General features: G+C 42.1%; 1 protein-coding gene across 2 annotated transcripts; it reads right to left on the bottom strand.

The window, feature by feature from the left end:
- Nucleotides 1-214: 214 nt before the first annotated feature.
- Nucleotides 215-11,563, bottom strand: LOC306778009 (plastin-3-like). 2 transcript variants are annotated; one of them, XM_079269337.1, is made up of 16 exons: nt 11,477-11,563; nt 8,291-8,359; nt 7,471-7,622; nt 6,969-7,098; nt 6,723-6,855; nt 6,474-6,555; nt 6,041-6,206; nt 5,778-5,917; nt 5,194-5,289; nt 4,494-4,680; nt 4,327-4,405; nt 4,117-4,237; nt 3,890-4,023; nt 3,423-3,546; nt 2,441-2,565; nt 215-1,687 (listed from the first exon to the last, which is right to left on the bottom strand). In XM_079269337.1, the coding sequence occupies exons 2-16, from the start codon at nt 8,349-8,351 to the stop codon at nt 1,555-1,557; spliced, it is 1,863 nt and encodes a 620-aa protein (XP_079125463.1). In that variant the 5' UTR covers nt 8,352-8,359; nt 11,477-11,563; the 3' UTR covers nt 215-1,554. The 2 variants fall into 2 exon arrangements, with proteins under 2 accessions (XP_079125463.1, XP_079125464.1); XM_079269338.1 differs by lacking the exons at nt 8,291-8,359; nt 11,477-11,563 and having other exon boundaries at nt 7,467-7,607.
- Between the last annotated feature and the right edge of the window lie 663 nt (nt 11,564-12,226).

The following is a 12,226-nucleotide window of genomic DNA, read 5'->3' on the forward strand; positions in this document are numbered from 1 at the left end:
TCTTTTTACTGTGTTCACTTTAAAGACAGAAAAACATTCAAAACATAATTGAAGTGCAGATTTAATGACTTTATAGCTTTAGTTTTCAAATTCATTCATTCATTTCCCAACTCAATTCCAGTCAATTGACGGATTCTGATTAAATACTCACGTCTTGAACGACTCCACATGGGACAGAAAAAAAGAACAAAGAGAAATAGAAAAACAATCAAGCAACACTTGGAAAAATGCTTTTATTGAACAGTATTGATTTGATTTGACACTGACTTTTGGAAGTATTGCTATCATGTAAAGCAATAATTTTGCTTACAGTGAAGTTCCACAGGGCCGATAGAGACACACACTCGGGATAAAAGAAAAGAGAAGAGAACAGTAGTGGAACGTTGACATCAGCAGCAACAGACCTGGAACATGTTTAGACACATCCACATATTCAGCTGCAGCATTTAGACAAAGACAGATTCATATTTCAGACTAATTCAGGAACAGTCTCAGAACTGAAGTCATATTTCAAGCACGGCTGTTTATTCATTTCAGATGGCAACAATGTAGAGAAGAAACCGCTGACCTGTTATTCCTCTAAAATCTCACTTTGATGCGTTTCTAATATCGGGGTTTGATTAACGTTACGGGTCAGAAATATCTTCAGGGATTCTTATGCAGCATTCAGGTTTTTAATACCGTCAGATTGAATATAATATATAATCCACACATTCATGGGATTTTTAATGTTTTTTCTGGATACATTTATTTTGGGTCAATTCATTGATAAATGTATGAATGTATTACATATCAATTGGGTTTTAATGGATCATCTGCAAGTCTACTAATAACCAAATAGCATGAAACGGTCACCATAACTAAAGAATCAAGACCCTTGTTGAGATTCATATTAAGATATCTGGCATTCATGTTATTTAGTCAGTTTGTGGTTTTACCCCTTAAGTCCTTCAAGATGATCCATTAATCATACCTGAACATATGCCTCATATAAATATATTGCATCCATTCATCTATTTCATAATCATCCCCTTAAAACAGCTTCACCCACATCTGTTTCAATGAGTTAGTACATGGACTTACATGATAGTCGAGCACAGCTTTGGTCATACATATCATCTCTTCTTTAAAAAGGTCAAAAGGTGTTCCGTAAAGAATATCGTATTATGGCTTCAGTGCAATAAATGCTCAAACTGTGAACCGGCTGGCACGTTGGGAGATGCATCAGAACTGAGTCGACATTTCGTGAGGCAGTGACACGTGGGGAACTTTGAGGCAATGCAGCCAGCAAGAGGAGGCCAGACTGCAGGAAGGAGTGTTAAGACCCTGAAGTGCTGAGGAAGAATGACCACCTGGATTCTTCTGCTGTCAGCAGCACTGAGAGAAGATACGTGATCGTCATCTTTAAATGTTCCCGTGTATCACAGCCGTTACATTTAAAGAAGACAACAGAGCTATGTTCACTCTCTTTATACTGTATCTCTAGACAGTCTGTGTGTGTGTGTGTGTGTGTGTGTGTGTGTGTGTGTGTGTGTGTGTGTGTGCGCGTCTCCTTTACGCCTTCTTCATGCCTCTCCCCATCAGGCAGGCGAAGATGGTCATCACCATCTTCTGGTTGATCTCCACCAGGTCCTCAGGCAGGGCGTAGACTTTGGCCCCGATCTTCCTCGCCATGGAAACGGCATACCTGGTGCAGGAAAGGGGCATGGCGAGCATCACTATGGCAACGTATCAGATCGGTCATTGTATTTCTGGTCGACACTTTCTCTTATCATCACTGGGGTTTTTTTACCAGCTGAATTTGGACTTTGATTTCTGTCAAAATTCTGAGTTTCCTAAAATAAATTAGCAAGCACATGAATGCCATGTTCATCCACATGCACTGGAGCCCTTTTCACCCTGGACTAGTATTACCGGAGGACCTCTTGTGATTTCTCATAATTGCTTGATGTCCGAGGTTGCGTCTGCCATCTGACATACATGATCTTGATTATTTTTATTGCTTTAACTGTATCTATAAATACTGCTGTAGCGAAAACAATGTCCCCTTGCGGGATTAATAAAGTGATTATCTATCTATCTATCTAAACCACCGTTTTAACAGCATTGTGGGTGCATTCAGGAGGTTCATCTTGCTACGCAGCATGGAGACCCACTCATGTCGGACCAAGAGGTCTTTGTGTAAATAAGCCGGCATCTAAATCCCGTGAGATTCCCGGAGTACTGTATGAATAGGGCTTCAGTGCACAGCATCCATAATATGCAGCTATCATTCTCCTAGAGCTTCTCTTGTGGCCGAATCGGATTGGAGACAAAGCTGCCAATCATAAATCGACCGACATTAATTCTGGCTGGAATCGTGGCCCACTGTAACGATGTCAAAGTCAACCTAAGAGCGTGTAGAGTAAGTATGATCTTTGAATAGCAGGCGGGTAATTACTTTGCATTGCTCAGTTTGTCTTCGTCTGACAGACTTCCTTTCTGAACCAGCTCAAAGTTCACACTCTGTGGCTGAATGGCATCGATCAGTTCCAGAACTGGCATACTGGTACCGATCGTCTTGTCCTGAACGGCGGGACACACACACAGACACACACACACACACACACACACTATATGAAACATACAGGAAAGTGGAGGGTCGAAATACATACTTTTTTCTTACAACAATGATACACATATATATATATATACACATACATATATATACACATATATATATATATACACATATATATGTGTATGTATGTATGTATGTATGTATGTATGTATGTATGTATGTATATGTATATATATATGCATACATACATACACACATATATATATATATATATATATATGTGTGTATGTATGTATGTATGTATGTATGTATGTATATGTATATATATATATATATATGCATACATACATATATACATATATGTATGTATGCATATATATATATATATACACATACATATATATACACATATATATATATATATATATATGTGTATATGTATATATATATATATATATATATATATATACACATATAGACATATATATATGTATATATATATACACATATACACATATATATACACATATACACATGTGTATATATATATATATACACATATACACATGTATATATACACATATACACATGTGTATATATATATATATATGTATATATATATATATATACACACATGTGTATATATATATATATATATGTATATATACACATATACACATGTGTATAGACATATATATATGTATATATATATATACACATATATATATACACATATACACATGTGTATATATATATATATATATGTATATATACACATATACACATGTGTATATATATATATATATATATATATATATATATATATACGATTAAACTGAAACACAACTAAAGTGGAACTCACCTTGAAGCTTTTGATAGAGGAACTCTTGCCGGCCTTAGCCAAAGTCTTGTTGACCCATGAAACTATCAAATCGTCTCCTGCGACTTCTCCGTGTCCGAGGTCCTCCAGAATATTTAACGTGTACCTGCGTACAGATCGTAAGACCACACGTAAGAATACTACATTACCCATGAACCCCGTTGTTTTCAGTCACAAAGACGGTTAATTCTTGTCAACTCGCCTTCCCTTGTGTATTTCTGAGTGTGCATGTTTTCTCTCTGAATGAAATGAATGAGCATGTTGGACGTGCTCTTTCGATCGGCCTTGCCCTCCTTCCACAGTGTAACACAGGCAGAGCAGCGCCCCCTGCCTGTGTCCGGCTGTGGAGCAGCTTCTCACTGGTGGTTTTGCTGGTTTATGGGTCATTTTCTTGACCCGTCAGAATTACCAGGTAATGATATTAGGTTTCACCATAAAGAGTAAATCACCTCCTCATCAGCTGCCACACCAGTGCCAGAGTTAGTGTTTGATTGCCATCGTAGAGGTCCTGTCCGCCGATCCCCACCAGGGAGAAACCTGCTTCTTGCTTACCCAGATCCACAGCGTAGGTACAGTTTTCCATCTGTCCACACACAAAGTTAATATATATATATAGATATGAATGTCCCCTTATTACCTCAAACCCCTACGTTTGGAAAGTAGTTCGTATATTTACCTTTTTTAAATGCCCTCCTCCTATTCCCTTGAATGGAGGGAGGTTGACTCTGCTGTCCCAGTTCACTGGCACCTTGATCCTGTCATAGAGCTGGAGAATCACCATGGCGTCCTGCAGATCGCTGCATCAACACAAGTACACAGACTTATTTAGTCAGTGTGGAAATACACAGTCGGCATAGCAAGTGATTTCAGACGGAGGGATGCTGACCCGTAGATATGGTGAACATGCGGACTGACTCCCAGAGAGTTCATCCAGTTCCTGAACGTCCTCTCCTCTCTGGTCTCGCCTAGAGAGAGAGAGAGAGAGAGAGACCTTACGAGATGACAGTATATGTGAGAGTATATGTGAGAGAGGGATTATTCATCCACACTTACTCTCCAGAACCCAGTCTTGGTCGTCCGGTTTGGTGAGCGCCGGGTGTTTGTTGAACAGCGTGGCCACGAAGGCCATGTTGAGCTTCGCGTTCCCAGACACGACATCGGTGGCGGTCACAAACTGCCGGCAGCCGAGGCTGTCGGCCTGTTTGAGCATACACTCCGCCCTCTTCATCACATCCTCCTCCTGGGTGACACACACGCAAACACACATTTACATCTTGCAGCACTCGGCAGCAATGGAATTCAAATACAAACCAAATATGTGTATTTACAAAACACTATATTTGGCATGTGAGTTTCACAGGGACGGTACTGTACTGAACAGGCTTAATGTCCTCATGGACACGCTGACATTTGGCAGGATTGAGATGATGGTTCAGACATGTAACATAAAGAGGTTTCATGAAACGGACACTTGATAACCACAGAGATTATTCTGTAGTATTGTAGAGACGAAGCCATGTCACTTTTGTCCATTCTGTGAAACATATCAGAGGGGAAAAAGAGATTTAAACCCTGCTTACAATAAAACGTGAAGAATGATAGAAGGAAGGTCAACAGGAAGTCAGATTTCATTTTAGCCCCCTTTAGCCAAAGGAAAAGCAGTTTTAACTGAATGTGCTTAGTTTCAATAACACAGAACATACATTCAGCATCACACTCTGCTGTCTTTACGCACGCTGAACTCTTAACTCACATAAAGACCAGTCATGTCCACCTCGATCCGTGGGACGTCCTCTTTGCTGCCGTCTGGAGCGATCTGCTGGAGCAGGTGGAAGTACGCCTTCGAGTCCTGCACAGACACAGAAACAGAAAGTTACGCTTCACCAGCATTGTGATGGGTTGTTAGTGGGAGTCAAGCGGTGCTGGGGCAATGCATCGGTATTGTATCGATATCCTGATATGCGAGTAGATATCCTCTTCTTGGATGTGGTAATATGGCCTGGGTTTAAAGACTTGCACCCCAGCTGTGCTACTACTTGTCTCCTGGTGTAAACACTCTGTGAAAGCGCCACTGGTCAACCCTACAATCTCGTCTCATCGATAGAGGTATTTGGTCAAGAATATTGTGATACTTGATTTTCTCCACATCGCCCAGCCCTACTGTACAATTCGTCACCTTCCTGCAAAATAACTGTCTCAGACACATATTGAACATAAGCAGGTGGCAGCTCACTGCCGTGGAATAAACAATTACAGATCTAAGATGTCTGGCACAGGTAAAAACCCTGAAACAGGTTTTCAGTGAGCGGTTTGGCTATCACGCTGACATTTCCTCACCTTAATGTCTCCAGAAAAGTTCGATATGGACATGCCGACTTTCTTCAAATGGAAATTGGCCCAGCGCAGCAGCAGCTCCTCGGGACTGAGCTTCATCAGCTCCTCCAGACTCTCCCCTTCCTCCAGCAGCGCTGCTATCGCTGTAAACAAGAAGACACAAGCTGATACTTCTGTCCTTCTCACGTTTTTAACCACGATTACAATCTGTGCTTTAAAGTTTGTCCGTGCTGGGCAGACAAGCGTGTGCTCGTCCGTTCGCACACCTTCGTTGCGGCTCAGCTCGATGTCGGCGAACAGTCCAATCTTGATAATCTGCCAGAGGAGCCCGAGCACCAGGTGAGGCTTGCCCTCCTTCAGATCTTGGGCGCCGATGTTGACGACTTGGCAGCCGATGGCCGAGGCGGAGTTCAGAGCCAAGTTCAGATTCTCCTGTTGGAGTTGAAGTTGGGTGACGGAGGGCCAAAACAGAGGTCAGATCCATGCAGCATCATGTACATGTGTGTAACCAGGGATGCAGTTTGAGTCAAACAGAAGCAAACCTAAAAAACATGGCTTTCAAGTATGTGTGTCTTCCAAAAGCCCCTCTTTGTAACGGTCACTGAAGTCGATGTGTTTATTTTAATGATTTATGCGTTGAAGTTAAATCACCAAACAAAACATTTACATCTTAACTAGTTCAGACACGAGCTAACGAACCTGAGTGGTGAAAGGTGTGAGTTTCTTCTTATTGATGGTTCTCTCATCAATGGTGTCAGCGACGGAGAGGTTGATGAGTTTACTGCATGTGAGAAGAAAACAACAACACATCAGCACACTGAACTGAAAGACAGTTACAGGTTAACAGGTGAGGACCAGTGGAGGGTTGATGGGAACATGAAGGGTGCTGATGAGGGTCAGAATTAGAGTTACTGATGGATAAGTACAGATAATTCCAAAGTATGTTACCAAAGTATGATGCCGTCTGCCACTGCTTTAAACAGAGCTTCAGTTTCGGGCTTGATGGGCAGGACGTGTTGACAGTCCGGATCCTTCTCCAGAGAAGAGTTGATGTAGTTGGCGAAGGCAAAGCGCTCCTGCTCTGAAATGCAGTGGAGTCAAATATCAGGTGCCCGTCTGTCCTGATGTCATAAGTCTTGGCTTGATGACATTTGGGCCCTTACGTATCATTCTACAGGTAATAGTGTTACTAACCAGAGATGGAATGCTGAGTTCCTTCACTCGAGATCGTGCTGGTTCCCCCGATGGCTAAGATGCCTTCTTTCTTGTTCAGAGCTTTCCTGAAGCTCTGGGACATGCGGTCGTCCTTCATTTCCTGGAAAATCTGAATGTGCACACAAAAAAGGCTTCGAGTCAATCAAGTGTATTTGAAGTATGTGGGTGGGCCGAACCACCTGGGCCCAAAAGTGCGGGGCCCACAAGCGACCCGGCATTTCAGGACGGTAGCTGGGCCCACAGCGGGCTGCCCATACGGGGCCCAATTGTCCCCCACCTAGAAGAGCACGTCTGCTGTGTTGTGGCTTCATTTGTGAAGATACTGGCGGACATACGTACTGAGTCAGTCACTCATCTCGTCAGCTGAATATCAGTCATTGCGTTGGGACTTTTACTTCGTCAACATTTCGTCGATGGTTAGTTGGTTAACTGTTGGTAATGGTTGTGAATGGGTTGAGTTAGTGCAGTTAGTGTTACCTACAGCCGTGAACTCTTTGAGGTCGATGCGGCTGTCGTTGTCTCGGTCCAGCTTCAGGAGGAGTTCTCTGACCTGGTACCCGGGCATGGAACAGCCCACCTTGTTGAAGAGGTCACCGAGTTCCGAGGCACAGATGTACCCGTTACCATCCACATCTAGGGAAGAGGGGCGGAGGGGTGGAGGGGGGGGGGAAGATAGCAAGCAAGATTTTAGTTGGAGCCCGTGCTGCTAAATCTCTCAAGATCTAGGGGACAATATCAGGACTGTGCAATAGAGGAATAACTATTCTCAGTTAAAATCACTGCGTCACTACACAGATTGTACACAGAAAAGTCAGGCAGTTCATAAAGGAGTGCTCCTCAACATGTGGAGGAAACACTGTGTAGCGTCCTCTGTGGCTCTGGAGGAGCTTTGTCCAGTCTGAAGAAATAACACGTGTTGTGTCATCAGGATCATCTCAGTTTGGGTTTGGAGACTTCGATGTTCGCGTGGAGTTTGGAAGACGTTGCATTGTGAGTTTGATCCAGGGACGAAATGTCAACAAATCCCTCCCGCTGCTGTCTTCGATTTGACTGTTTTTGTTTACGCCGTCTCAAGTTCCCCGACTTTACATCTAAGTGCAATGCTGCAGTATCCCTTTAGTGAACCTAGAAAACTTAAACAAAGGTTTCATTTCCTTCCATTTATCCCAAGATCAACATCTGTCTGTCAGATGACGCACACAGCTGCTTTACCCCACTTCAAACATGGCTGACTCGTTCATCATTGTCTGATGGGTTACTTCACTACCCGCACACACACACACACACATGGCGTTACTCACCCACTTGCTGGAAGCCCTCCCTGATCTCCTCCATCTCCTCAGCGCTGACACTTGCTGACATGTTGACACCTATAAAATAAAAGAGTTATACATTATACACATAATGATAACGCGTAACCATCACGTGCTAAAGTTGTAGTGTGCGTTTCTCAAAGAAATGAGTCGGCGTTCCTCATCTTTCGACGGCTTTCTCTTACGCTGGATCAGGACGAGATGGTTTGATGTTAAGAGCTCCTGTGTATTGATGATTGGTTATGAGTGGAATGTGGGTGTTTGGTTGACTACGTCTGTGCTTTTCATATTCATATAATATTGTTGCGGAGGAGCATTTCCCTCAAAATCGCCATGCCTTAAAGTTCCCATGTTGTACAAAGTGAGATTTTCATGTCTTTTATATATAGGGCGGGTCTAAGTGCAGTATAAATACTGTGAAAGTATCGAAGCACTCAATGGAGGAATACACAGCCCATATTCAGAGACCTTTAAACGTCAGGACGTCCGTACGGTTGTGATGTCACAACTATACCATGTATAGACATTTTACAGTTTTAAACTTATACATTGTTAATGTGTCCAAGTTTATTTTGTTCCGCCACAATTCCATTGTAACGCGCCAAAAGCAAGCATTTTAGACTGAGGGTGGCTCTATATACACACAGACAGTATGAGAAAAATAAAACGTGTTTTGAACATTAAAGCATGTAAACATGTTCCAGTAGAACTATGAAATATGAACCATGGAAAATAACCATAAAAAGTCCCCTTTAAAGTGACCCGATGTAACTTATGCTGAGCAGCAGCCACTGTGGCCACAAGAGACAAGTATGGGATGACTAGAAATAATAAACTTAGCGTGGTGGTAGCACAAGAAGGAAGGAGTCATGAAGTCAGCGAACGTTTGTTGAATTTGCTAACATTGGCCAGCGTACGCTACTGGTCATACCAGACCGAGGGCGACTTCAACAACAAACCCCCCCGAGTCTGTTGAAGTGAGCGAAACAGTGTTTTACTGCTTATGAATTGGAGTTTTCATTTTGTACGAATCTTGAATCTTGAAGATTCAGCACGTAGCTGAACATAGTGAAGCTCAGCAGAATGACTGAGTTATGAGTTGGGCATCTTAAAGGACAACAGACAGAGTTAACAGAGTTAAGAGAGTTAAAGTAGATGAGGCTCTATTAGCTCTATTTGCTGTTACATGCTTGGGTCAGACTGGAGCCATTCAGCTCTGTTAACTCCCCCAGTAGCATGATCAGTTATACAAAGAGCCATTTAGCATTATTAGCTATTACAGCAGCGAGTAGGCCAGCACATTTACATCTGCTGTCTGAGAGGTTAATGGATTAGTTCACCCAAATGTTTACTGAGCCTGAGCCCCCCAGCACCACAGTCCTCACTGTGAACAGATTTAGCCAAAGCATCATGTATCTCTGTCCATACTTCGGTTCACCACATCTGTCGTGGGGTTATTTGCGGTGTGATGTATGAGAAAATGATTTTGTAATTTGGGGCGATATGACCCTTTAATACCACCAAACAGTCTAATGAGTTGAGGTAGGTGACGATATCCGTTTTTTTAGATCCGATCAGATCTTAGGCTAGGATGATGCTTTCAGTAGCAAGGCTCTGTTGGCGCAATGCAGCAAATTGTTGCTTCTGACCTTTTGTTTTAGTTCAAATCAAGTTCCGGTTTAATCCATCTTTGGATGCCTTGAAAGAAATCTCGCACAATCTGGTTACAGCATTCACAAATAAACAAATGGGCTACGCTTCAGCACGAACATGCAAAGACGGCGGTGTCAATGCAGCGACAGTCACGCACAGACACAGGCAGGCAATCACAGGGCCACTAATGTCTCCAAAGAGACGGTGGGCTGGTGACACATTGCTTTATGTCAGGTATCTATTGCCAAAGTTATTTGAAGAATGAATGTCGCTGCTTTCTGTGTACACAATACAGACAGTATCCTCCTCACGGCAACAGAAGACCTTAAAACAATGGTTACTGATTTACAGTGTGGGGGCGTTTGAAAAGCCGATAGAGTGCATGAACAGACATGATTGCTTGGTCTCTTTTTTTGTGCAATATATCATCATCATCATCATCACTTTTCCAGAGTGAAGTAACTCAAGCTCATGCAGAATTGTTGGATTACAGAAAGAGAGAAAGAAAGAAAAGCATTGTTAATGCCACAAGATGTCACTGCTTCACAAGGAACCGCCATAGCTTGTAAGGTTTGCCCTTGCTGTGTGTTTCTGGGTAGGTTCATTAAAGTAGAGGTAGATTAGAGAGGCATGTGTAGGGGGGGGGCTATTGATCAAATATCTGTGTCTACCAGGTGGGAAAATGCCCAGCTAATAAAGTTAATAAAAACAATGAAGTCTGAAACACATTTACAGCACCATATTGTCCTCATACAAAATAAATAAAAAACACATCATCGACCACTCCTGTAGCTTAAAGCCAATCACTGCTGGAGGCTCTACAATGAGCCCATCGCACTGGATGCTCTGGATGATATTTCGATGCCTGCAGGAATCCTCACACACACACTCTCACACACACGCGCGCGCACACGCACACGTCTGTGTGTATATAGAGCATTGACTGTATATAAGAGTGACGGTGCAGTTCAAATCACCATCATCCCCCTGACGCATGGCTGCTGCCACTCACACTCCAGTATTATTCACTGAGAATATTATTTTATGTTGTAGAAAACTGCAGGAAAATTGTTGCCTTTATACAATTCAATTTTATTTAGAAATCCGTTTGCTGGTTAACGTGCTCTACAATAAATCGGCTATAGCATACTGTTTATTATATATAATATGTATGAAATATTTATATATATATTCATAAAATTATAATGAAGAATGAATAAAGCATGCATTTGCACACGTGACTAGATTACATTCACAATTGTTTCGTGTCCTGAGAAAATGGTCTTTCCAGTGTCCAACCCAGTTTTTGTCATCTGCTACATGACTCACAAATACATTCTTATCATGTTGTTTTTCTTATTCACATCTCATCCCATATCCTCAGGTACACTGTGTGAAATGTATATAATCTGCTGTGCCGCAGTGAGTTATAAATCCACTTCACTGCTCCTTAGTAAACCTAACGCCAGACTTCCCCCTCCTGAGCGTGAGAAAACGCCCTAAACAGCTCCTTCCTCTTACCTGAAGTCCGCTCGTGCAATCCAGTACAATCCCCGGTGGTAAATGAATCCCTGCGTCGGCCTCTCACCGCTCCTCTGTCCCGTTTCCTCCCGCTGACACCGCCCGGTGAGGAGAACCGCTCCGCCCCTGCCGCGTCACCCCTCCCCTAACCGAGCCCTCCTCCACCTTCCTGGCAGCAGGAAAACATAAACAGCTATAGTGGAGAACAACAGCTTGTATTAATGTAACCGTACTTTACCAAAAACAGTAATACTAATAAAATGGAAAAAATATATAAAATATATACAGTTTTCTAAAATTGTTCACTTTATAGCCGACTGTTATGCTAATGCTAACCTATTTTAATGCAGACACACTCATGCGCTATATAGCTTGATTAGCCAAATGGCTACATGTAGGATAATGTGATAATAATAGGTTGGAAAGATGGACACATGGTTCTTTACAGGGAAAAGTTACACATATTCACATACTGTATTATAAGTAAGAGTATGACATTGTTTAACCAACAAATGTGTTTCCACTTCTACTAATGACAATATGTGTACTGATATGAATAAGCCTCCTGCTTGCAAGCAGGAATATTTGTCTTCTTTAGCTACTCAGTGTTTAGGAAAAAATAAGTTTTTGATTATGTGTGTTAATACATTTCGAGGGAAAGAAACACTAAAGCATAAACCCCCAAAAACATCTGAATTTTGTATTATTTTTGTCGATTTGTGTATTTTATGTTGGTTTGTCTACGTTTTC

This window comes from Melanostigma gelatinosum, assembly GCF_949748355.1.
Source record: "Melanostigma gelatinosum genome assembly, chromosome: 5".
NCBI lineage: Eukaryota > Metazoa > Chordata > Actinopteri > Perciformes > Zoarcidae > Melanostigma > Melanostigma gelatinosum.

Bases quoted from the DNA above. Each gene is read 5' to 3' on its own strand.
- LOC306778009 (XM_079269337.1), bottom strand. From the start codon at position 8,351: ATGTCAGCAAGTGTCAGCGCTGAGGAGATGGAGGAGATCAGGGAGGGC. The intron at 5,290-5,777 runs GTGAGGAAATGT...GTGTCTGTGCAG, and splicing joins ACTTTTCTGGAGACATTAAG to GACTCGAAGGCGTACTTCCA. The intron at 1,688-2,440 runs GTAATTACCCGC...TTCCTGCACCAG, and splicing joins GACAAACTGAGCAATGCAAA to GTATGCCGTTTCCATGGCGA.